This window comes from Corvus kubaryi, unplaced genomic scaffold (assembly GCF_017639235.1).
Source record: "Corvus kubaryi isolate FWS band 111438036 unplaced genomic scaffold, C.kubaryi_AGA036_p1.0 136, whole genome shotgun sequence".
NCBI classification, from domain to species: domain Eukaryota; kingdom Metazoa; phylum Chordata; class Aves; order Passeriformes; family Corvidae; genus Corvus; species Corvus kubaryi.
In genome coordinates this window covers 7,343,712-7,369,116 of record NW_024580670.1, presented here as the reverse complement: position 1 = coordinate 7,369,116, position 25,405 = coordinate 7,343,712, and the positions used below count along the sequence as shown (strand labels likewise).

The 25,405-nt window shown below is 46.4% G+C and overlaps 2 protein-coding genes across 5 annotated transcripts; one reads left to right on the top strand and one right to left on the bottom strand.

The window, feature by feature from the left end:
* The first annotated feature begins 245 nt into the window (after positions 1 to 245).
* CUNH3orf14 (chromosome unknown C3orf14 homolog) lies at positions 246 to 14,163 on the top strand. Of its 4 annotated transcripts, none has more exons than XM_042015273.1 (5): positions 246 to 352; positions 1,919 to 1,999; positions 2,696 to 2,819; positions 7,501 to 7,575; positions 10,102 to 14,163. In XM_042015273.1, exons 2-5 carry the CDS (start codon positions 1,947 to 1,949, stop codon positions 10,243 to 10,245), a joined length of 396 nt encoding a protein of 131 aa, XP_041871207.1. In that variant the 5' UTR covers positions 246 to 352; positions 1,919 to 1,946; the 3' UTR covers positions 10,246 to 14,163. The 4 variants fall into 4 exon arrangements, with proteins under 4 accessions (XP_041871207.1, XP_041871222.1, XP_041871213.1 ...); XM_042015288.1 differs by lacking the exon at positions 246 to 352 and adding an exon at positions 488 to 848; XM_042015279.1 differs by lacking the exon at positions 246 to 352 and adding an exon at positions 489 to 804.
* A 7,187-nt stretch (positions 14,164 to 21,350) lies between these two features.
* FEZF2 (FEZ family zinc finger 2) lies at positions 21,351 to 24,756 on the bottom strand. The gene is made up of 5 exons (XM_042015259.1): positions 23,992 to 24,756; positions 22,800 to 23,641; positions 22,574 to 22,708; positions 22,350 to 22,482; positions 21,351 to 21,919 (listed from the first exon to the last, which is right to left on the bottom strand). The coding sequence occupies exons 2-5, from the start codon at positions 23,583 to 23,585 to the stop codon at positions 21,663 to 21,665; spliced, it is 1,311 nt and encodes a 436-aa protein (XP_041871193.1). The 5' UTR covers positions 23,586 to 23,641; positions 23,992 to 24,756; the 3' UTR covers positions 21,351 to 21,662.
* Between the last annotated feature and the right edge of the window lie 649 nt (positions 24,757 to 25,405).

Here is a 25,405-nt window from a genome sequence, read left to right as displayed (position 1 = left end):
AAAGGAACACTCATTTTAAACGCAAATACCGGCTGACCCCGTTGGAGCTCCGGCGCACAAACTCTGTGATAGTGAGCGTGGGTACACACCACCCCCGGCCGCCCCTTCCTTCCCCGGCCGCCCCTCAGCGCTCCCGCGCTCCCGCCCCGGGCCGTGATTGGCCCCGCGTGCTCTCACTCCTCCAATCCGAGGGGGGTACGACCCCACCCCCGCCCGATCCCGCCCGCCCAAGCGACGGCTCGGCTCCACCTTTCCGGCCGTCTCCATGGCAGTGAGGGCGCGGGGTGTTTTAAGACGTCCCTGAGACCACGGCGGATGGTTGCTTTTCTTTTCGAAGCTGGCGAGGCTAAAGGTAAACCAGCAAGTGTATTTGGTATTCTGTTTTTATTTCCCGACTCATTCTCCCGCAATCATACGGGATATTACATTTCAACGAGATCGTCGATCCATCCCCCCCCCCCCCGTTCCCAATGGTAGGGCTCAGGCGGTGCGCGGCCCCGCTGCGGCGGTGCTGCTCCTGCCCTATCAGGGCCGCGGCCTGAGGCGGAGCGGCCGCGGGTCTTGGGGTGACGGTGCTGTCTTCGGCCCGAGGGGCCTCCCTGGGGCTTCTGGAAATTCGGGGACTGCCAGTGGAGCTTCATCCCGGGCTGCCTCAGGCCTTGGCATCCGCCCAGGGCAGCAACGAGTGTAGCGGTTGCCTCACGGCGCAGCAGGCGAATGCTCAGGCTGGGGCCATTTTGTCACTCGCGCTGGTGCTGGTTTATTGCTCCTGTTGTAAGCTACAGGCGCTCCTAAAAACAAGAGGTGCGTGCGGCGGGGTGCTCTGGCTTCTCCTGCCGCCGGTAAAGGTGTGTCGCAAAGCAGCACGAAGTGCCCTGGCTGAGGGAAGGAGCACTGAAGGGATGTGCTCCGTGTTAAACAAGGTGAAGCGTTAGCAACGGGCCAGGTGGCTAGACGTGTTTCCAGAGTGTGGTAAAATATGCATCCCTAGAAGATGCACCCCAACTTCAGCAGAGGCCACGTGTAAATCACTGGTTTCAGAGTTAGGGGTGACACGTGATAGTGAGAAGGCCTTAACTAACGTTATCTTGATGAGCTCTTTTAGCTCTCCCACCCTTTGACATTATGAACATGTGACAAGTTATTTAATTTTACTTAAGGTGACAACAACGCAGTCACCTCTGAGGTGAAAAAAAATAGGCAAAACATTTTCAGCCTTCTGAAAAGTGCTGTAGGATCTTCATTTGCATCAGTGGGCAGTTGATCTCCTTAATAGCTCAGAAAAAAACCTAGTAAGTCCTAAACAATTTAAACTGTGCACTCCCTTATGTACTGAATTACAGTGCTGAAAAGCTGAGCTCAAGAAGTTATCACTTAATTTTTCAAGCATTTGGACATTAAACTTAAGTAACTTAAGTTTCCTTTAGTAGCTTAAATTATTTAGTTAAGTTGCTTAGTTTAATCATGCCTGTACTCAAAGATAGTTTCCTAGGAACAGGTCCCTGTATCTGTGAGAAGTAGTTTACAATTATAACTTTGCGTTCGGTGTAACATGATAAAAGCCAGAAATCAGTAACGTAAACAGTAATAGACAATTTATGCAAGCACAGTGTGTGTGTGTGATTGTAAGCATCTGAAACTCGAGAAAACTCAATGCTAAATCTGAAACTGAAAAAAATTTGGTTCTTTCATAAATTATTAGAACACAGTAGCATTTTCCTAAAACATATTGTGAACATTAGTAGTGTGAATGTATTCAAAGCATAATGTAGCGATGTCTTGTTGCAGGTTTTGTGTAGATAGCTGACATATAGATATAATGTGTGCAGCTTTTTAACCAGAATGGTTTAATACTGGAAAGTATATGTTAATGTAGATCTTCAGAAGATTTTAATTTCACTCGGTTTTCCTTCCATAGAGTACAAAACCGGAGCAAACAACTGAAGATGTCATCCCGTTTGGCTCAGGAGGTTCACCTTGCTAGAAGACATGAGGAAATGTGAGTAGTTGTTTGTGTTGGGTCTTGTGACTCCCTGCCTGCGCACGACCCTCGGTGCCAGTGAATCTCCGCTCTGCACAGCACAGTGGTGCTTCAGCAAGGGGCTGGAGTTCCAGGAGGTGGCACTCTTCCTTTAGAAACCATGGGAATTAGCATCCTTGCCTGCTGTTCCGGGTATTTAGGTTGATGAGGTTTTTGACTTCCAATGGTGGTGCTGGTTTAAGATCTCCATTGTTAACCTGTCACCGTTAAATTCCTGTTTGGGGAAGGTAATTGGATTCTCTCACTCAATGACTCAATTATAGAATTGCTTCTTTGTTGCCCTCTAAATTCAAATTGTGAGGCAAATACAGTAATGATTCAGAAAAATTTGCTTTTCTTGTAACAACTAGTACGTGCCAATGAGCAAATGTAGTGCCGATCAAGTCACCCCAACCCACCCTGTCTTTCCTTCTTCTGGGAGATTCAGCGTTTCTAAGCACCTCAGCATTTGAGGACTGCTGACTGCAACATTATAGCTTCGTACAAGCACAGCAGGTGATGGCTGCCTGTACCTTTTCCCTCCCCCAGCACACCCACCCTGCAGCTGGTTTAATTAGCCCCATAGTTTTGAGAAAACTGGGTAAGGTAAAAAGGTTATTTTCTAGGTCCTGAGCAAAATGTTCTACCCACTTAGCAAAATGTTTTCCTTTGTAGACTGTCTCAGAGATCAGAGCTGCTACAGCAGATGGAGACTTATTTAAGAGACAAAAAGACTAAAAAGACATGGCAAACTCAAGCAGCTGATGCAGCTCATAAAAGGAATGCAGCACTTTTAAATGTAAGTTTCTGCAACTACCAGGAACCGCATCAAAATGTCATGGTTATGTAGCTTAGATAATTAAAAAAAAAAAAGAGAGAAGTGTTTGCTCTATAGTTGTCATTTGAATTCTCTTCTATATGGTTCCCTCTTCTGGAACTTGACCAAAAAGTATTAAATGACAAGTCTTTATTATCCAATGGCATCACTACCTATTTGCCATGCCCTTCTTACAAAAGCCTCGTGGTGGCAGCTGCTACTATGTATTTTTATTTTTTTAAGTACCTGTGGAGATGTAACACATGCTAGTACAAGTCTGCGTGAGAGAACTTCGGGGTCTGTCAGGACTCACAGCCCCTTTATGCTTTGATTCAAGACATGGGGATATGTTTGAAAATGGGCTGACCAGGCTACAGTGCTTTGGGCCAAGCGTAGGAACTGTTCCCCCACTGTGGTTAAGTTGTGGAAGAGGTTCTCAGTTTAAGCACTTTACTTTCAAGTCTGTAAAAGCAGTGTTTGGTGTTTCTGGCTCTTCGTAGGGGTGACACCATTAATAGTGCTCATAGCTGTTCTACATACCAGTTGTCATATTTAGGTAAGATTTGTTTCCTAGGTAAATTCAGCAGACATTGGAGAATGGGCAGTTTAAAAGATCTAGGTTTGATGGCAGGGACTGGAATACTAAAAGGCTCCTCTGGAACCCCTAACTCAGGCCTCTGAGTTTGGAGAGATGGACTTGACCACTGACATGATGGATTTGAAAAATGTGTGTTGGTTTTTCAGGAGACAGCAGCAAATTGAACCTCCAGTGCCTTTTCTTTAAGCTCTTACTTATTAAGGGTCCATAATGCATGTATTGTGTTTATTGAAAAAGTAAGTTTTACTCTAGAAAATTACAAGATTAATTTGTATCACCAGAATTTCATTGGGGTTTTTTTCATGCAGAGCCTGGTTTAGGTTTAAAATGTTCACATTTTGGGTGGGTATAATTCTATTGCATTAGAGTTTGTATTTAAATGGGAGTTATATTTAGAGAGGGGCAGACAAGGCAGAACAGTTAGCCAGGAATGCCTTCTTAACTATTCTGTGACAAAGAAGATTTTTTCAACTTGGACTGGTGAACTGATGCATTCTGGACAGGGGCGATCAACCCCCCCTTTATTTGTAATAGCAAGTGTAGGTGCTTCAGTGAGAGGCTGGGACAAATGGAAGGTTTGGTTATTTTTTCCATGGCTCCTACTCCGTTAATTAGTAATTTCAGCCATTATCACTCCTATTTTCCATATGCATTTTAGGTTACTTCATAAATAGAGGGTTTTATAAATTATTTGTGTTTATGAATGCATTCTCAGTTTACATATGCAGGCAAACACAATAAATGAAAGAGTATATTTCTCCATCCTTTATTGTACTGGAAATGGTAACAATAGCTCAGACATATACAGAGTGTAAATATTTCTGCAGTTAAACAGATATTTGCTATCTTCTGTCACATCCTCAAAATTGTTCCTTTCAAGTGTCAAAAATGTTGGTGTTTGTACAGAAAAAAAGCAAAATCATATGTATCAAAACAAATTCTGTTGCAGGATAAAGTAGCATAAATCAATTTAAATCTATTAATTTTATCCTAGTTTTAACAAGCATGCACTCCTGCAGATGCTTTTTGATAACAGAAGAAAACAGGAAAAAAAAAAATCTATGTAGCATAATATATGAGAAGCTTGAAAACAAGACTGATTAATGTGCCAGCTTCAGAATATTGTTCCTGATACCAGGCACTGTACATTTCACAGTTACCATGTGGAGAGTTGTTGATTTGGCCTACTCAAAAATACATGGACATGACGAAGTGTTATTTTTTTATTTGCATTTCTGGTTTTCTGCGTGTAAGCAAAATCAGTTGTTTTCAGTAATAGATCATAGCAAAAGCCATTTTTCTTTCTCTGTGCTAGTTGGAATTTATGAACAAGAAAGATTTCAAAATTAATTTAAATTTGAATCAGTAGGAAGCAAGGAACTAACCTTTTTTTTTTTAATTGAAATTTTGACATTATAAGCATTTGTTCAGCATTTGAACATAATTATCAGAGTATTTTCCTCAATGTCTTTAGAGGGAGACTGCAGATTAGGGAAATCTGTGTCATTTGGTGCTTATATAATGTTGTTGTAATAAAAGCAGAAATTAGACTAGTATTTGTAATCTAATTTATGACATTTGTTTCTCAGTGATATTTCTTGTGTTTAGAAATATGTATTACTGTGGAACAGCTTGTAACATGAAATAGAAAAAAGTATGCTATATAGTAATTAGTACTGGAAAGGTAATTTAGAACAAATTTGCTTTCCTTCCCAGGCATGCAATTCCAGAATTATTTAAGCGGGATTCTACCAGACTGATATCAATATAAGTGACAGCTGAATTTGGTCCCCTAAAAGCAATGCATGTCTCATGCATTCCATTTTACTTCTGGGCAAGGGTCTTGAATTGTTTTTGTTCCAGTCCTTGTGGTTTTAGGGGAAGCGCTGTAAGATGCTCTCTTTTTTTCAGTACTGTGACATATTAGATTAGCTGGGTTTTTTTCCAAAGAAGTTTATACTGATTATGTATTTATTTTTATATTGGTGACAGGGATTTATTTTTCCTACAAAGCTTGCCAGTTGTGTAGACACACAAGAAGTGCCATCTAATCTTTCAGTAGTTCCAGTTATTTTCTAAAGCATACTACACCTTCCAGCAAAAATTTCTTTCCCTGTCTGTCATTAAATCAGTATTCTGAATGACAATAGACTGCACAACACAAACTGGAGTGAGCAACGAAAAGACATGTCCGATATCTAGGCTATGCCAAAATTACCTTCTCTACTAAACATATATGCACAACTGCTGTCTCCTTTCTTGCCTGAAAGACACTCATTTCCTATCACCATAAACATTCCAATGACTTGGCTGAGTCTATAAAGTAATAATTATTGATATTCTTCTTCCTTCTTTTTAAAATTCCTACAGTAATTAGGAAGAAGGAATCAGAAAAGAGGAAAAACCTGTGGAAGGATATGAGGTGAACATTACTGAATGATCCTTTATTCAGTATGGTTCATTATGATGGTAACTTCTCCAAACTTGGCCTGAGCCATTCTGATACAAGCTTCATTTGGTGCTGTTTGAGTGTATCTGTTCTAAGTATGTGCAATTTAAGTGATTTAAGCTTAAGTCACTTAAATCTGTGTTGGCCTCTTGTTATTTTGACATCGTGATTTCAAATGGCTTATGTCCTTTTTCCTGTTCCTTCTTTAAGTTTATCACATTAGTCTTTTCTTACCTGAGAAGGGGCAGCCATTTGCTGCTTCTGAGAATTTGGATAAACCTGAGACTTAGTTTACTCTTTCTCAGACATCCTTTAGCTTCCTACAGTGGTATGGATTTTGCTGTAGAAAAGGGAGGAACAGTTTGCAATTATGTACAAGAGAATATTGTAAAAGAAATTAATGAAATAAAATAAGATGAACACTAAATTGAACAATCTGATTGTATCTGTGTCACTAAGTTGAACTTCAGCTGACAGTAAGGCTGGTTTTTTGCTTTTATGAATCATACTCTACCGAACTAAACTTGAGTTGAACACTGTTTACTTATTGATGTATTCAGACTGGCTATTATTCAATACGAGTAATCATGTTTGGTCTCTCTTGTGGATATGCTCCTCCAGAATCTCACTCTTCTTTTCAGCAGCAGTGGTGGTGAATATTTGGGAAGTCCCTTTGGGGAATTTCCTCTCTCGTTTAGTTTTTCTGTTGTACTCTTCACACCCGCTCTCTGCTCCCAACTCTGCCATCTGCTATACTTTCTTTCCCCCTCCACTCTGTTCAGCTTTGGCTTCTTCACACCCCACTCCCACGTCCCTTTCTGTCTCTCTTCATCTGCCCACCACTCAATCTCTTCAATGTTTGGGTATGGAACTAAGCCCACAAGAACGGGTCAGAACTTTAGAGGGGGAGGGTGGTTAGTTTGGGGGCATGCTTTGATTTGTTTGTTGCTGTTGATTTTTTTGGTTGTTTCTTTTTTAAAAGATTTATTTTGGCCTCTGTGAATCCAGCACACATCCACTGGACAAGCAGAAACCCAAATACTGATTTTTTTTTTTTGTAAGAAAGCTATGTGAGGTGCATTGTCATCCAAGTTTGTCTGGTGAACAGCTTGCTGCAGCTCTACATTTTTGTGCACATGTTATGCATGCATATTAGCAAGTCATCTTTGTCTTGAGAAGTAAAGATCTTGCACATAATTTGCCTAGTTACTTTACAGTTACAGTAGCTAGAATACATACTTCAATCTTATGCAGCACAGAAAAAGGTGCTCGGTTCCCCTCCATTTCCTTAAGTTTTATACAACAGAATTCAACTAATTTACCCTGGTGTCCAGAGAGAATAGCAGTGTTTTACAGCAAAAGTCTTACTTGGTTGTGAAATGTGCTCTTGTATGAAAAAGGTGCAGCAAACATATTTAGCAGATGTAGGGTGTTAGTCTAAGCAGTACAAGTTGTATTTCAGAATGACTAAACAAAGATTTGAACTTTGGTGTTATTATTTGAAAGCTGTTTAGCTGTGATAGGTTTATTTAGTTAATTTAAATGTCTTTCTATGTGTATTTTCCTTTTAAAATTCCCAGTGCTTGTTTTTAAAATGTACTTTGCCTGTGTTTTAGGATATAGAAGCAGCAGAAAAAAGGCTTCAAGAAAGAATATATTTACTTCCACATCCCGATATTGTTAAGTTAGAAGTAAGTCCTAGAACTCTGTCTTTTCATTTGTTTTCATTTGCTCTTTAACAAATATTTTGCTTTTTTTTTTTTTCTCTGAAGCATGTTCTTAAAGTGAAAATAATTGATTTTAAAATCCAGTATAGCCAAAGGCCTGTGTGCTGTGTAGCAAGCTGAACCTTAATTCTGGAACAAGGTCCCTAGATTCTGGAGCATTTCTGGTGGAAATATTTAGCAGCTTTCAGACCTATACTAACTTCTATTTTAAAATGAAGTCAAATATAAAAAATTAATATTGTGAATATCAGAAAATTACTGTGTTTACTATGTCAGAGCTATTTAGTTTGTTTTATGTGGTCATCCTATTCTCAGTTTACCACAGATTGTCATCTTTACATTTCAGGGTCAACAGTTTATCAGCATGAACAGAGAAAATTTCACATCAATTATTTAGAGTTGTATGGAAGCTTCTAAAAAGTACTGCAGCAGGAACAGTCGATTCTTTTTTTTCCTTCTCAACCTGCAGTCTGTAAAGCATTACTTAAAAATTCTGAGCAGTCAGATTCCCATTTGTTTCTTGCCCCAGTGGTTTGTGTATTCTGTGCTATGTGGTGGCTTGGTTCCCACAGGCACAGGAGCAGAGTGTCCCATGCTGATTTGGGTGCTGGGGCCCTGTCAGAGCAGGGTGAAGGGCCGGGTTTCAGCACTGTCAGCTGTGAAGAGAGGATTATTGTACCTCAGCTTCACACCTGCTGGGCAAGTGTTGTCATGCTTAGGCTATTACTTAAAGGAGAGGCATCGCTTCTTGTTCTGGTTACTATTCAAAGTTTTCATCTGTCATTGCATTTTGTAAATAGCCTACTGTGACTGTGACAGGGTGCACACTGGGTATGCCCCTTCCATGGCTTTTTTATTATTTTTAGACATTTTTAGGCAAAAGGGTACACTTTTTCCTGAATACTTGTACATTTTAAATGATGCTAAGGAAGATACCAACCTACTAATATTAAACATTAAACCTGTTTTGATTGTGTTCAGAAGTAGTTTTAGCCTCTTCAAGGACTTTTGAGTCACCTCTAGAGCTGTTTGGGTCAGTTAGTCCCATGGTAGGTGTTAAGCTGCTTGAGGCATGTCGAGCGAAGTCCAAACAAATGGGAGGCTGCAGAGCAATTGCTCGTGGCTGCAGAATGTCTGTGCTCTGCAGCAGTGGTGAAATTTTGGAGAGAACAGAGTTACTATTTGAAGGAGAAGATCCTATTTCAGCTTTTTTTTTTATGCTTCTAGAGAAGAGTGTTATAAATAGCGGAAAAAGAAAACTTTCTTTCATAGTACAAAATTCTTGTGCATGCTTTGTTCCAAAACACTTCTGAGCATATTTCACTCAGCCATGTATGTGTCTGTATTAATATACTCAGAAAGTTATGGCTATAATGGATCCCCAGCTTGCTGAGTCGGAGTAGTTTTGTGTGACAGCACATATGCTTGTCAAAAAAGATTCTTTGAGTAAATCTGTTGAAGAAAATATTTTTGTAAACCTGCAAGAGCCATAGTTATATCTGAGTTACATGTAAGGATCAAAATGATTAGCCAGGAATCTAATACTTTGCAGGGAGATCTTCAGTTTTATGCTACACTTCTCTCTCATTATATACTTAAGTAAAGAAAAAAGGCTCACTACATATGTATCATAACAGTTTTCTACTGCAAAGTGATGTTTTTCTGAATGGACATCAGTGGCAAAAAATACGTATGTGGATTGATTAAATTGTTATCTTAGCACAGTTCTTAGATCACATTATTTTGTGGGGGAAAAAAATTATACCTGTGACTTAAAATTTTCCTGAAAATGCTACAAAGTTGTCCTTAGGATACCAACACAAAAATGGTGAATGATGAATAACAGAGATAAATAATACATTAAATTTATTACTCAGAGGCACAGTGTAAAGCAAGAGGAAGGGTTAGATGATCCACAGTGGTTCTTCTAGACCGCAGGCTAAATATACAGCACTTTCTAATTATTATTTTTGTGATCCAAATACTGGAGATGATTACTTCGTCAGTGAGTTATCAAGTCTAAAATTTTACTCAAATATTTTGAACGATAGTTCTGTATAGTACTGTAAACTTTTCTAGGATAATCAGTTTACATTGGTAAATGTGCAGCTTTCATTTCCAACGTTTTTTTCCACTACAGAATTAAATTCCAGTAACATACATACTTAAATATAAAAGCTGCTTTTGGAAAAGTATATAATCATGGAAAGTAGTTTATTAAAGGTACTGTAGCGTGTAAACTGATGTGTTGCTTACCACAAGAGGGCACATTCAGTCATTTCACAGTTTGTCCTGCAGAATGAAATATTTCTAGGCTGATATTTTGTATCATACAAGAGATTAAAAATGTCATGTGTTAAGTACGTTGTTCTTTTCTGAATTGCTTTACTCTTAAAGTAAGATTTAATAATGCATTGCATCTCTGTATTGTTTTAAACTGGCTGACACAGATTTTGAAATTAAGTTTATTTTTTCTTATATCTTTCTCAGACTCTCTATTGGGCATCAATAAAAGAATCTCTTCCCAAGTGGGAAGAGTTTCTTTTAGGAAGAGCAGAAGTTCCTATTGGCTTTAAGAAAATGAAAGCTACAAAGCAGAGCATAAACTACCCAGAAGAAGATTCACAAAAATAAACATTTTAGTTTCATTTTGTTTTGTAATTTATCACTTAAGCAGAGAAGATCATCCAGATCAGGCAACAGAATATCATGCCATTAAACTGAAATGTAAATAATTTAAATGAAAATTAATTATATAGGATAATTTGATTCCACTGTTGCATTGTGTACAATTCCTTATTTTTATTCTGTACTAGAGAGGCAATCCTCAAACAGGCTTTTAGGATCAAGAATGAGAAACATTGGTGTATAGATTTACACCAAGGCAATTGGGTTTTCAGTATGAGAAGAATTTTATATTATTTTTAATCCTCTGCTTCTACATATAAGTGCAGTAAGTAAAGACAGAATCTTGCATTATCCTTCTTCACTTCAGTCATCTGTGCTGCATGCCTGCTCAGGGATGAGGGAGAAAGGAAGAATTTACTGTTAGCAGAAAAGGCAGACTGTGCATCAGAGTAGCCTTGGTTTAGCATCAGGAATCTGTGGAAGAACCTTAATGAGAGCAGTTGTAGAAGGAACAAACTTGAATTCCTGCATCTTGTTTTCCCTGATTTTTGTCATTGCCACTTTCATCGCTTCTACACCTCACTCCAGGCAGCTTTTCCCAACCTCCTTCTGCCTACATTGTATTTCTTGTCTAACAGGTGGGCAAACAAATCTCTAGGGCTTTTTGCTACTTCCAGGTTGCTCTTAATGCTATTTTCTTTCTGCTGATATAATCTACAAGTGAGATCTTTTTCTGAGACATGAAAAGTTTGAAAGAAGCAAACTGAAAGGTAACTGGCTGTGGCTGTCCAAGAACAAAGCATATACAGAAGCTGAGGATATAATATTTTCATTTTCAACCATTGAACAGCTTCTCAGCTTTCACCTACAGAGGTACAGTATCAGTGAGTTTTAATTGTACTGAGCTAACTAGGTATGAGAAATTCACTGGTACAGAACTTCTAAAAGTGTCAGCTCAGTGGAAGATCCTTCCTGGTTGTGACATGGCCTGCAGAAAATTAATCTTTCCTAAGCAAAAGAAGCCTAGAAAATATTAATTTCTTTTATTGTTAAGAACCTGGACTTGAGTCAATATACTGTTAAAATTTAATTTCCTGCAACAACATCATTCCACCCCAACCTGGAAGTAGTAGGAAAAAAAAAAAACAAAACCTCTGCCAGTGTCTGAGGGTATGAAAATGTAATGATTATAAATATTGCTAGGCTGCTACGTATCTGAGCTATGCATCTTCATACTACATAGAGACCCCACTATTCAAAAAAAATTATATCCCTATGTAGCATGAAGAATCACTGACACAACAAAATCAAAACTTTAGGTACAATGTAAAATTGTTGTATATTTTCCACAAATGAATTAAGAGTTCATTTTAAACTTTTTCTATTGAAGTGTCCATTAAACTGATAACTTTTTACAGAAACTGCCATCTTAGAATTATCCTGTTGAGTGGGTGTTGGTGTTTGTAACAATAACGTTGTTTTCATAATATGTGATGGCAGATTAGCACGCTTCTCTGCAGTGTTGTTAACAGTTGTAATTAAGGAATAAACAGTAAAGGGTGTCAGTCCGATGACAATTTCATCTATAGTGTCACAATACAAAATGTCACAAAATATTAGAACTGTTATATAACTACAAAAATATCAAATTAGGCTTTCATCTTACAAGCTGAGAGCTTAAAAAAAACTTGGCATAGAGATCATTACAATTTTATACCTACTCAGTGTTCTGTCACAAAGACAACTTGGTAATATTTTCTTCTGTAAACTCACAATGTGATTCTCAATCTGATTTAGTGGGAATGTGTATGATCTTACAGTTGTAGAGCTCACATTTAAAAAGCAAGTAATTGGAACCAGTTGAGCACACAAGAAGGGAAAACTTATACATGATGCTCAGAATGAAGGGATGGATGAGCAGTTAGTTGCTAACAAAGAATGGGATTCATCCCATTCTTTGCATCCAAAGGGAAATCACCTAAACTAAAATCTGGGCCCCTAAGTACTTTATACATGCGAATAATCTGGGTCTTTATCTCTTTCGACTCCACCTAATCACTGGGACACAATGCAGATGCTTACTGTCTCCTTGCCCTTGTGATTTCCCCTGGAAGGAGGTCTAAGTGTGTGGACAGTGAGGGCATGGAAGCTCCATGGGTGAGAGTTTGGCAACATGCGTGAAAGGCACCTGCAAGCAGGATTAGAGTAGTCACCATGCCACTGTTAGGTGCTCACATAGCATGCCTGAGAGGAAAATGAAATTATCTTCAAAGAAGGAATTTAACTTTTTTTACTGCAGCATAACTTTAGAAGCAGTAGGACAACTAGTTCAAGGAAAACTATTTAGAAACATGTCCAGAAAAGTGAAAACTGAGTGAAGAGAAACATTTAAAGCAGTAATGTATGTAGGTGACTGTTCTCAGAGACAAGGGCCTTCATGTTGGCCTGTGGTTTGAAACAAATAAATGCCTATGACTGTGAAATAGCACAGCAATAGCAGCAGGGGCAACACAGCAGGGCCACTAAGGTACAGGAGCAAGTGTCTCCTGAGCTGGGGCGTGCAGTGGCGCGGAACATAATTATATGGTATCTCCTGTTCTATTTAGAATTTTTGAGTATAATTTACCATGGCTGGGCTAGCTTGATACTTGCCTTTTTATAGATAAAGATTTGAGAAAGCAAGTGTTAAACTTTAGTGTGCTTAAAAAGAATTTAAGAATCCCCCAAAGTGATTTCTACTAATCTGATTTACTATTGGTCTCCTGTGAGATCTTGAATGAGTATTCTTCACCAAGTCAAGGCAGTTACCTAAAACATGTAGTTACACCCCATCTTATCCCAAGCTTTTATATATGTATCAAAAAAAAATAAAATATAGATATTACATCGTATGTATCTTCTGTAATTTCCTACCCAACCTGAGTAAATGTCTTTTCTCTCAAAAAAACCCACCACACGCCCCCCCCCAAAAAAAAGAGAAAAATACCCCAAAACGAACAAACAAACCAAGAACAAACCAAACTTGTCACTCTGTAGTCTTGACTTGCTGCTTGCCCTTTTGTGTTACAATACATGTATGCATAAGGTGCAGTGGTCCTAGGGGCCTGTTGCTTCTTGTGCTTGTCTAGTAGTCAGGGGACATCAATTGAGTGAAGAGCAGTGAGGAAACCCAAAGGTTTTTCCTTGTTTGTAAGTTAATCTTGGAGTATCTTGCAGGAAGAAATAATTAATCATACTTTTCTAGGTTAATGCACAGATGAGTAACCCCAATGCTAACCCAGGAGCACAGCCTGTTCACCCGTCTTGTCACCTCTACCAATACATTCCCAAGCTTTTTACTTTCTCAGTTATCTGGCTGTGGGGGCAGGAGCAGAAGGCAAGGCATGTTACTTTTCCCTAGCATAAGAAATTTCTTACTCTGCAGAATCTTTCACAAGCCTATTAATTTAATTTGAAAGTTCGTTTGAAATAGTAAGTTGGTTTAGACACATGATATTTGACATTATGGTATCCTCTTGATTGTATTTATTCAGGATCATGTTTTCATAAAAGTTGGGAGCTAATTTTTAGGCTGAGCTTATAGTTTTTCATTTCTGTCTTTTTAGTTCACGTAGAACAGGTTGGGGATGTAGATGCTCAGTTTGAGCTTGTTGGTACTGAAAAATAAGAAAACCAAATTTGAAATGGAATGTACTTTTAGAGGTTATATCTGAAAGAAAACATTATTTACTCCATAATGGTAATTTTCATAATATTTTAATAGTTGTGTTCAGATACAACTTGACCTTAAATATCACCCCAAATGCAAGCTGTTTTAACATATTTGTAATGCTAAGGTCTTCATTACTGTGATATTCTGTTTGCTCAAGGATTATAATCCATGGGTATACTGTGTTGTACTTGAAATAAAGCTTTGATCCTGTAGTCACTGCCTCTTGGATCTCAGTGTTGCATTGTATGTATGAGTTGGATATAAGTTGGTGCCTGCTGCAGCCAGGTGTGAACAGTGAGTAGACCAGTGATAAATACTTTGCTTAGGTATGGTGTTTATTTTCCTCTGACTCTGATATGAAATATCAATCTGCTGAGTGAAGATGAAAATCTCAGAAGTTTACTGCTGAAAAATCTAAATTTAATGAATCCCAGATCAATTATTTGCACTCTTCCTATTGTTTCATAATAAGTGTGAGCTAAATTACTTCAGATATGTGATTACTAGGAAGAGGTAGAGAGAGATACTTAAACCCTTGCTAAGGAAACAGGTGGGGGAAAATGGTTCTTTAGTACGTCCTCCTGCTGTGTGAAACTCTTTGTCTTTGCTATAAATAGCATTTTTATAGATTTGATTTGGGAATTTGCTACTCCTTTTAAACACAGCTAAAACAGCTCTTGAAAATGCGCTAAGTTGTACCCGCTGTGTATGTAGCCTTCCAGCTGTAGCTTTTACATTTGACTTACTTTGGATACGTCTGTTTTTTAATGAATACAGATAGAAAGTATGCTCACTTCTTCCGATAAGTTTTATCGCTGTGATGATGATCTTAAAAATAAACGTGTGGTGTTCTGTCCCCTCACTCTCAGTCCTATAACCTACCAGAAAACCCTAATAGGCAATGAAATTGTGTGAGACGGTATTTACATCACACTTTTGAAACAGATTCAAGCAGAGCCAGCTGCTGTAAGATTATTTTACAAATCTATTGCAAATTAATAAAAGGACAAAAATTGCCTTCCTTTAGGTAAATTACAGTCTCCTTTACTAATTGCGTAGCTTAAAGCCGCAGTAAATAAGTACCTGCCTCACTTCGATGAATGGGAAATGGGAAATGCAATTTTGGTAACCAGACTTGCCTTTCTTTACCGATATACTTCTTATGTGTTCCAATAGCTTCATTGACGGAGCTCTGACTGTTGCTCAATAAAAGCTTCCGGAGGATAATGTGCTCAAGTGAAGTACATGCCGGCAGCTTTGTTCAGCGCGGGCGAACCTGCGCGCTGCGCTCCGCGGCCGCGCTCGCCCCGCGCCCCGCCGGTACGGGGTCTGCCCGAGGGGCAGCGCTGCTTCGAGCCGGGGAAACGCCGAGCCAAGCGACTGTGGGAAAGGGAGAAAGGAGGGGACAAAAAATCTCCAAACAAACCAAACCCCATTTCTCGGTGTTTGGCCGGTGTGAAATGAGCTCGCTGTGGCACGGGGGAGGACAGACGGGTGGCGGTCTGTCGTGATCGGGGCGCGGGGACTGCGCGCCGCCGGGAACAGTGCGCTGGGAGAGGGAACGGGAAGCGCATTGTGTGTGTCCTCCCGCACTCAACGGCGCCGAGATTCCCAGGAAAGCTCTGGGCAGCGGGTTTGATTCCTTGGAAACGCTCGTAATAATGTTAACAGTAAAAAAACATATCCGTAAAATCCTAGGAAAAAGGTTTGTCTATGTAACCCAAAGTGTCGCGGTCCCCAGTCAACTGGAAGCGGTGTTTAGAGGGCGCTTAAACTACTGCCCCGCTTTGCTCTATTTCTCGGACGTTTCTTTGTATTAAGTTTCCGGGTACACTTAGCTTTTCCCTCTATAATTAGCTTTCTTTTCCTGGATTCATTGATAGATGCGATAATCCAGTGTTGGTAATATCTCAATTCATTAACATAATGAATCAGAAGGAAGAGGCTGATAATAAATCAGCTTCTATTTGTGTGAAATATCTTGGCAACTGGCAGCAGTGAGGAAGACAGTAGAAGGAGTATCAGACAGTTAACTGGACCTCGGGAACGCGGCTGCAGGAGGTCTCAGGTGCTCTCTGCAGTTTAAACGCCTGAGCCCTTCACAGGACAATCGTGTCCATTGCAGTGGGGCAGCGGCGCTGATGTGGGAAAGTACCTGGCTCCCGTGGCCTCGGTCTCCCAAGTGGTTCAATAGCGCACATCCCCGTTGTTTGGGCCCCCCGCCTCCGCTGGCAGAGCAGCCCCACGGGCTAGGACGGGGGCTATCGCTGCTCTCCTCCCTCCCCCCCCCACTGCTGTGGCCCCATTTGTGCGCATTGCCCGCGGTCTGGGGCGGCCTGGAAGGGGCTCCGAGAGGCTCGGCGAAGAGCCGGGAGAGGCGAAGCGGCACCAGCGAGGTCCCCACTCCTTGTTCCATCGGCTAGGAGTATTTCTGCCCCCGGGTCATATCTCTTTTAAAGTTTGTCATCAGCGTGCTTCTTCCGCAAACGCAAAGACGGCAAAGATGCAAGTATTTGTAGAAGTCAAGTTTTGTGTTGTTTCGGGCTTACACACCCAGAATTTTGGGAGCGGACCTTTTCTGTGGTCTGTGTCTGACAGCATTTTGTCCCCGCTGGGGACAATAAGGTGCTTCTTTGACTAAACACGCTCTTACCGGAGTCACCTAAAAGAAGAGTTTAAGATCACTGGTGACTTGAAGCACCCGCACTGAACGGCTGTTTGGGCTCCCTGGGGAGCACGCCCGAGGCTCCCTGAGGGCTGAGCTATATGACGCAGCTTCAACACCTTACGAGGAGAGGCAGCCCGTAAAACAGAGAGCACAGAAGTCTAAATGTACCCTTTTCCTTTTTTTTTTCTTTTAATTTTTAATTGAGGACACGTGTTGCCCGTGATTCAGTCAATTAAGCAATTGCAGTAAATCGGTGAGATAAATACAAATAACACGAGGCTACGGCTTTGGGCTAGGCAGGGTTAGCAATAAGAGTAGGCTAGGAGTGGGGTTAAAAGTTGGGATAGCGTTACCTGGAGAATCAGGATGTGTGGTAGAAACCAGCTGGTAAGAGCATTTCCCCCTCCCCCTTATGGGTCTTCACTAAGGCCCCGAGGTGATGCTGTTGGTCAGCACAGCACCGTACCTGTGAGAGGACTGGTGAGAAGGTGGGGAGGATGGCAGCAAGGGGGAGGTGGGAGGGTGACTGGTTAGGGCAAAGCTGGCCGTGGTGTGAGGTCTGTGAGCAGGAATCTTCAGGAGAGGAAGGGCATGGGGTGACCAGGCAGTAACCCCCCCAGCACCACTGTCTGAGGGGTGGGTGTCTTTCCCTGCTCGTGGCCCCCTCTGCCTGCACAGCCCCAGAGTCTTCCTGTCCCTTGCTATCCCATCTTCATGTGGCTCTCAATGAGTCTGAAGTATTCGGGCAGGCAGCCGGTAGCCCTCGCTGTGGCCGCTGTTGGTGCCGGCTGAAGGGCAACGCCTCCACTGGGACCCGCCGTGCCGTCTTTCCCCTCGGTTGCAGGAGCAGCTGCCTCTGGCCCCTTACTCTCTCCACAGAACTCGGCTGTGGATGGCAATGCAGCCCCGGCTTTCTGAGGGTATCCAGGGTACAAATTTGAGGAGAGAGGCAGGAGGTGTTAGGGAGTGGGCAGGAGCCACACCGTGAGAGCTGGGGAAGGACCGCAAGGACTGGCAGCAAGAGCCCAAAGAACAAAAGTGCCCTGATCGCATGGTGAGGTCCATGAAACCCGTCCCTGGAGGGGAGCATCGTGGATGACACGCAGGGGTGGGCTGGCACAGTTGAGGCCCAGCAGGCTTACTTAAAAATCATGCAAATACTTCCGTAAAATGGCTTAAAGCGGCAGAAGGATAAGTCCCGCAGGCACCTGGGCGTCCTGGGGGACACAGCGGTTTCGGAAAGGCATGTGTCAATTTAGCTCTGGTGTTGACTTAAGCGAAAGTGCTTAGCCATTCCTAAACCTAAGTCAATACAGACTTAAGCCAAAATTGTTATTAACGAGCTCTAATCTGATTTAAGAGCCTCCGAGCGAGCCGTGTCTACACGACGCGCGTTGCCTTGCGCTGCGCTCCGCGGTGCCCGGTCCCCCGGGGAGGGGGGTGGGCCGCAGCCGGGGCAGCGGGAGGGGTCGGGCAATGTAGCCCCGGGGAGGAGAAAGGCAGATTTCGGGGAGCGCCGGGCCGCCGTGATTTGGGATGACCGGTGACCACCCTCCGCGGAATAACTTCATTAAACTGTACCGACCTCGGCTACCCTGGGGCGATTCGGGTCTGTGCAAGCGCCTCCGGCCCGGCGCTGCCGGCCCTCCTCTGCCGTACCCTCCCGGGGCGTAGTGCGAGGGCCAGCAGTTCCGCTCGCTCGGAGAGGGACATGCCAGTGCATTTTTTTCCCCCGTCCCAATGGGGCAGTTGAGCCCTCCACTCCACCCCTCACTGGAGGCCTTTCTTTTCTTCCCCACCAGCTTTGAGCAGCCCTGTTTCAGATTGGCCTTTTTATGTTTGATATAAAGAATAGTTGTTGGCCAATTCCATCTTTTCATCGCTGCTCTTCAGGCCCGGGTCCAAGCGGCTTGTCAGATGCTCATTAACTCCCCCTTTGGCTCTTTCCAGTGTGTCTCCTAAGCTCATTGTGCCAAGAACTAGCGCTTCTTTCTCTTTACATGGCTCCCTTTCTCTGCTCCATCAGGGAGACAAATTACTTTCCAAAAGGGATCGCCAGGGATGGTTTAATGAGAATTTCTCCAGCGCTGGCCGTGGAAATCAATGTAGTTAACATTCGGTGCACTTAATTGGACTTTTCTCTTCTGCCTCCTTCAAAAAAACTCTGAAGCTATCCTGTTAATCTCTCATTTGTAATCAATTGTGTTGACTAAACAAAAGTCTAGGTCGTCCTTTCTTCCTGTCCCAGACAATCCTTTGTTGCCTCTAAATGCCTCATTCTTGAGGGCTCCTGGTCGTGTAGATGGGTCCGATTTTTGACAGTTCATTATTGCGCTTTTGTCCATTTAATCTCCCTCGCTGTGTTTTGCATGTGCATGCCTTAATGAGCTCCGTTGGCAATTAACATGTTTCTAGCAGCAAACTGGTTGCTCAGACGTTTGGAGAGCGGAGTGCAGGGAAAAGGGCAACGCAGCTGCCTGTAGGTTGGTCTCTTCCCGGTGCCCGGCGCGGTGTCGGGACACACCTGGGAGCCGCCCGGTCTCGGGGAAGTGCCGGGCCGGGCCGGGCCGGGCCGAGGGGGGAAGCACGGCGGCGCTGGCACGTCGCTCTCTGCGCGGAGGCACCTCTAACCCTCCCCCTGAGGCACCGGCACCGCTCAATCTGTTGTGTGCGCGGCTGCGGCGCCGGGCGAGGGGTTTTTGTGCGGGTTTTGTGCTATTGAGGCTTGCTGGCAAGAGTGCCGAAGTGTGAGCAGTCGTGGACAGCAGAAACATCTTGTGAGGGAGAAGATAATTGGAGTCTCTGGCGTGTGTGTGTCTGGCAGAGCCGCCCCTCCCCCGCGATCTGCGGCTTGTGTGTGCCGAGATGCGGGGGGGGGTCCAGGGCCGGCCGGTGGCGAGAGCGCTGCCGCGGCCCCTTCCCAGTGCGTCCGAGATCGGGGGGAAGCCGGAGCGACAGCCGGTCCGGGGAGGGCTGCCCACCGCCCGGTGGAGGGGCCAGGTGACCAAGCCCACCAGCGGCGGCCGACACGGCACTTCAGGGTGCCCAGAAGATGCCCTTAGCCGTGACGGGGATGCCCTCCCCCACCAAACGGCTCTGTAAACAACGCCGCTTTTTATAAAAATGCGATAAGAACGCGCTTCCTTAATTCCCTTCCTGGGAGTGGGTTTCGCACTGCTCTCGCCCATCAGGAGAGCTGAGGAAGCAGCCTGCGCGCTGTCTGTAGGGCCCGCAGCCGCGCCTGGCTCCCGCTTTCGGCTCCCGGCTGGCAGCCCAGACTTCTTCCCGGCGCCCGAGGTGCGGAGAAGGCGGCGCTTCCCCCGGACCTGGCAGCGGGACCGGTTCCATGGGCACCACTCGGGATGCGCACGCCCCGCTCCCGTCCTCCGGGACCTTGTCCTGCCACGGCCTCCCCCGGCACAGTGTCCTCCCGGAGAGAGGGGTCCCTCCCGCTGTCCCCGGCCCGTGGGTTGTCCCGCCCCGTCTGTCGCGGCGGCGGGAGAGCCAGACTCGGCTCCTGCCTGTCGGGGGTTGAGCCGCAGTCCCTTCACTTGCGGGACCGTCCCCCCCCGACAGAGTTTCCGGAGCGGTGACTTATCGGTGACGGGGTTTGCATTTTTTTCCTTTTTAAATTTCCTTTTAATCTAAAATTCTCTGAAATTTTTTTAACAAATTCGGTCATGATCTTTCCCCGCTGCCAGGATCACTGGACATTCTTTTCCGCTCCTCAAACCGTCAAAATGCTGTTTCAGACACTGGAAAATGCAAACCCGGAAAACTCTAAAATCGCCCCGTCCCTACGGCGGGAGCGCGGGGCCCGCAGCCCCGGCCCCAGCCCCCAGCCCGCTCCTTGGAGAGCGCGGAACATCGCAGCCTAATAATGAATCCAGAAACCCGGAGCGAGGGGTCGACTCCCGTTCCTGCGCTCGGCGGCGAGCTGTGCTCGTCCTCGCCTCCCCCTATTTAACCACTCAGTTAAGAGGAGAAAGGTGAGCTCCCCATTACGCCGTCCCCAGGCATTTCGGTGCCTCTCTCGTTCCCCTCTTCATTGGCAAGCCCGGCCCGAGCAGCACGCACACGGCCCGGCCGCCTCAATCTCCTTTCTCTGTTAGAATAATATTGTTCCTAACGACGTGGCCGGAATAGACACTTGCGTATTAAAAGTGGGAGGGGGGGGGGGGGGGGAAGATGAGAAGGGAATATTTAGTGTAATCCAAGTGGTTGATTATCCATATTCTGATCAAAAAGAGTTTATGAGGCCTGCTGGGAGTGATTAGATTAATGTAATGTGGTTTGAAGGGTCTGTGTTTTCTCTCTTAATTTGGGTCATTACTTGGAAAGCAAGCGTGAGATCATTTTATCTGCATGCAAGGAAAGATAGTCATTCAGGAGTGGTTTAAACGCCGTAATAAACCGACCCCGAAAAGCGGCGCTGGGAAACTCCGAGCCACCCTTCGCGCTGCCGGTCGGGGCCGCGCAGCCCCGCCGGGGGTCCTGCAAGGGCTCTGCCCCCGTTCCGGGGGGGCGACAGCAGGCCTCCGAAGCTGCCCGGCTCCCTCCCGCCCTCGTTTTGCTCCTCTGATGCTCGCGGCGCTCGGCGGACCCTGAAGCGGCAGGGCCCGGCTCCCGCAGCTCCTGCAAGCCGCGTTCACAGGGGAGATAGCGCCGTGCAGCCCGGTCCCCACTCGGGCCGGGGCTCAGGTGGGAAATGAGACACCTGCGAAGGGCCGGTTTATTGTCCCATGATAGATATAGATATATTCCTCACTTATTCGAGCGTACATTTAAAATGGAGATTTACAGACACGTATAAAGAGCGCTGTCCGGGCGCCGGGCGGGGGGCGGCCAGCCCGGCCCGTCCTGGCCCGCTCCGGCGGCGCAACGCGCCATTAAATAAGATTCCTCTTATATACAACTGCGGCTCGGGGTCGCTTGCTACCGGCGGCTGAGCTCGCTGGGGAAAAGACAGAGAAGCGAAGGCTGTTTTGGATAAATAGTGCTGGCCTGGTGGAGCGGGTCTGAGTGCGGCGGCGCGCCGGGCCCTTAGCTCTGCCCGCTGCGCCCAGGGTCCCGCGGCGGAGGAGCGCTGGAGACGCTGTCGTGCAACTTTCGGACGTGCTTCTTTAAATCAAAGTTTCTGCAAAATCCTTTCCCGCAAGTGACACACGTAAAGGGCTTCTTGTCATTGTGGGTGTGCATGTGGAAAGTCAAGTTATAAATCTGGTGGAAGGCTTTGTTGCAAATGGTGCACTTGTACTGCTTCTCTCCGCTGTGGGTCAGCTTGTGGTTCTTGTAGTTGCCTGCGGCGGAGGAAAAAGATGGAAAAGGGGGTTACCCGAGGGTGCCCGGGCCGCACGGTGCACAGGTAAAGGGGGGGGAATTAGGAAGTGTCTCCCCCCCGCACCCCCGTCCCACTTGTCAAACTCGGTCCGCATCAGCGCGGAGCAGCGCGCAACTGGCATGGCAGAAATGAGAAGCAGGGTCAACCCGGTGACCCGCGGCAAACAGAGGGCTCTGGATTAGGACTACGGCCCGGTACCTTTCATTTTAAAAGCATTTAGGGGGAACCGTCAGCAGTGCCCGGCGGTGCGGCCCGGCTTAGAGGGAAAGTAATTGGGAGTGGCGGCGGCTCTGCCTGCGCCCCTCGCTTCCCCCAGTCGGGCAGGGTTCGCCGCGTTTAATTCCCGCTAATGATGGGCGAGGGCCCCGGCGCGTCCCGGCTCAGCTCACCTTTCTGGTGGAAGCCCTTGCCGCAGAACTCGCAGACGAAGGGCTTGTAGCCGGCGTGGATGCGGATGTGAGTGTTCAGCGTGGAGCTCCTGTTGAACGCCTTTCCGCACTGGTTGCACTTGTGGGGTTTCTCCTGCACCGGGGTGCGAGAGGCCCGTCAGTGGGGGCTGCGCGGAGAGCAGGGGCGGCCGCCGCCTCCCACACCCCGGCTGCCCCCCACCTACCTGGGTGTGGATGATTTTGTGCCGGCACAGGGTGCTGGCCTGGCGAAAGCCTTTCCCGCAGACCTTGCAGACGAAAGGCCGGGCCCCCGTGTGCACCGGCATGTGGCGGGTGAGGTTGTAGTGCGCGTTGAACACCTGCGGGAAAGCGCCGGAAAGGCGAGGTCAGGCACGGCCCCGCCGTCGCCGCCCCCGGCCCCCCCCCACCCGATGCCGGCGCCCCGCTTACCTTGCCGCAGACCTCGCAGGTGAAGTTTTTGGGCTTGCCCTCCGCCGCCCCGCCGCCGCCGCCCCCCATCTTGGCGTGGCCCTTGGGGTGGCCGCCGCGCTCCACCGCCGCCACCTCCTTCATCACCTGGTCCAGGTGTCCCGGCAGCCGCTCCTTGTGGGCGAAGGGAGTCGGCGGCGGCAGCTTCTCGGCCGCCAGCCCTGCCAGCTTGGCATTCTCCAGCAGGAAAAGCTTCTGGTGGGCCGAGAGCCCCCCCGGCGGCGGGGCGCCCAGCAGGCCGGCCGGGAAGAGCTGTCCGTGCAGGAGGTCGGCCGGGTGGTACGCGGCGTCCAGGTAGTTGAAGTAGTAGAGGGAGCGGGGGGCTGCCGGAACGGCCCCTGCCTGGTGGATGACCTGCGGCTTGATGAGCCGGCCGCTGGGCTGGCCCAGGGCGAGCTCTGCCTTGCAGCAGACGCCGCAGTTGGCTTTGCAGAGCCCCGCACCGCCCCGCAGGCTGTTCTTCCACAGCTCCGAGTAGCTGAGAGTCTTGGAGGGCAGTTCGTAGCCCAGCGGCGGGATAGGGATCACGCAGGGCAGAGGCGAGCACAGGCTCAGCGGCTTCTTGCCTGGCTCCAGCCCCGGCCCGCCGTGCCGCTCCTCGAAGGCCGGCTTGGGCTCCGACGTCTTTGCCATGATCCGCTCGATGGAGAAGGCCAGGGTCTTTGAGGGGTTAGCGGTGGCGGCCCTGCCGTCGTGCCGGGGGCAGGAAGAAGGCATGACCGTCTCCAGCGACCCCGGGCTCGCCATGTCGCTCCGCCGTGCGGAAACTTGGTGTGAGCAGCGACTCTCTCCCGCTCTCGGCTCTGCATTCCAGAAAAGCCAGGAGACAAATCAATTTAATAAGCACCTTGTTCTCCCCCCACCCCACCCCCCACGGGCACCCCCTCCCTATTTATATTCAAATGAACATATTCAAGAACAATGGCACGTAGGGTACCAGATTACTGCTCATTAAGCGGAACACGCTAAAGTAACACGCAAGCTAGACCTTGTTAGTATTTAAAAAAAAAAAAAAAGGAAAGAAAAAGAAAAACCTCCCCCAGCCCAATGCCACCCAGCCCAGCCCCACCGATGGCCACTGTCCGGGAAATGCGGGAGGAGGGGTGGGGGGGGCATGGCGAGGGGCGGCGGGGCTCGCCTTGGGACCACTTACCTTTGCCCAGCGCCGGCGAGACTCATCCAAGCAGCGCAGTGTGGTCACAGTCACATTTTGATAGCAAACATCTTCCTGAGCGTCAGATCACGGTCTCGTACATTTAAAGCTGACATCATATGAAGTCACTTTGAGCAGAATGACATGGGGATGCCACCATGGATCTTCCCCAAGCCGAGGCGCCGGGCTGGAGCGCGGTGGGTTGGGGCAGAGAGAGGAAGACGAGCCCCCCCCTCCACGCACGATTTCCTTCCAGTTTAAGACGCACAAATCGCTCGTGTGCGAGCTGGGTTTTTCCTCTCTCTCTCCCTTCTTAAAAAGCAACTTGCAAAGCAGAGGAATCGTTTTGCATGTGGCAAATTAGAAGGCAAGTGCGATTCACAAGTTGGGTGGAAAAGAGTGCTCCAGTTCTTGCTGGGGTTAGAAGAGCCACTCCGAGTGAGCGTGCGGAATTTTTTTCTTCATCTTCCTTTTTTTTTTTTTTTAAGAAGGGGGAGAATGATTTTTTTTTTTTTTCTAAAGCATCTACCACGCAACCATGCTCGAGTTATTTTGGCAACCCATCTGCAATCAGCTCCGTTGCAACCGAGCTGGAAGATAATTAATAAATTGTCACTTATCTGCGAGCCTCTCCAGCATGTATAAATTAATAGCCAACCCATTAATTAGGACAGTGCATTAATGTTAATTAAACTAAGTTTAATTCCAACCCTCTCCCCTCTCGGGGTAGCTGGTGATTAGCCTTAAATAAATGGGGAGGGATTCGTGTCCAGGACTCGATTTCGCTGCCGAAAAAAAAATTAAAATAATAATAAAAAAGACCTATGTTCAGCGAAGGGAAGTTCTGCAAGTTCACCCCCTAAAGGTGCCCGCTGCCCCGGGGGCACCCGGCGACTCTCCCTTGCCCTTCTAGCCCTTGTCCTGCTCCCCCCCGCCCGCCGCACTTTCTTCTTCCCCCTTTCCCCCGTTTCCCCCCCCGCCCCCCCAGATAGGCGACGCTACATTATAGCGCCTGGATGCCGGGGTTTCTTTCCTTCCTCTCTCTAATTAAAACGCCGTGATGCGGGAGGGGAGGATTTGCAGAAACCTCAGATGCGAGGACACGGTAATTGAGAGAGTCCCGCGTCCACCTGTTTGGGGGGGGGAGGGGAGGGCCGGCTGCAGAGTAGCACCCCCCGGCTCTGATTAGCCGCCCCGTCCCTCGCCGGGGCTATTCAGCCGAACCAATTTTCCCCCGGCGATTCAGGGCGCTCAATTCTCTTTCACTTGTAGCCACTATAGCGCTGCGTGGAACCTGGTTTTGTGTGTTTCTAAAATAAAGGGGAGGATTATCCGGGGGAGAGGGGGGGAGCGAAGGGTTTAGATTGAGCCTGGCCAGAGGTAAAGCAAGCAATGAAAAGGCCCCTATATATTT

Coding starts and splice junctions, on each gene's coding strand:
- FEZF2 (XM_042015259.1), bottom strand. CDS start 23,585: ATGGCGAGCCCGGGGTCGCTGGAGACGGTCATGCCTTCTTCCTGCCCC. Junction 22,709..22,799: donor CCTGCGAGGTCTGCGGCAAG/GTAAGCGGGGCG, acceptor GCTTTCCCGCAG/GTGTTCAACGCGCACTACAA. Junction 22,483..22,573: donor ACAAAATCATCCACACCCAG/GTAGGTGGGGGG, acceptor ACCCCGGTGCAG/GAGAAACCCCACAAGTGCAA.
- CUNH3orf14 (XM_042015273.1), top strand. CDS start 1,947: ATGTCATCCCGTTTGGCTCAGGAGGTTCACCTTGCTAGAAGACATGAG. Junction 2,000..2,695: donor GCTAGAAGACATGAGGAAAT/GTGAGTAGTTGT, acceptor TTTCCTTTGTAG/ACTGTCTCAGAGATCAGAGC. Junction 7,576..10,101: donor CCGATATTGTTAAGTTAGAA/GTAAGTCCTAGA, acceptor TATCTTTCTCAG/ACTCTCTATTGGGCATCAAT.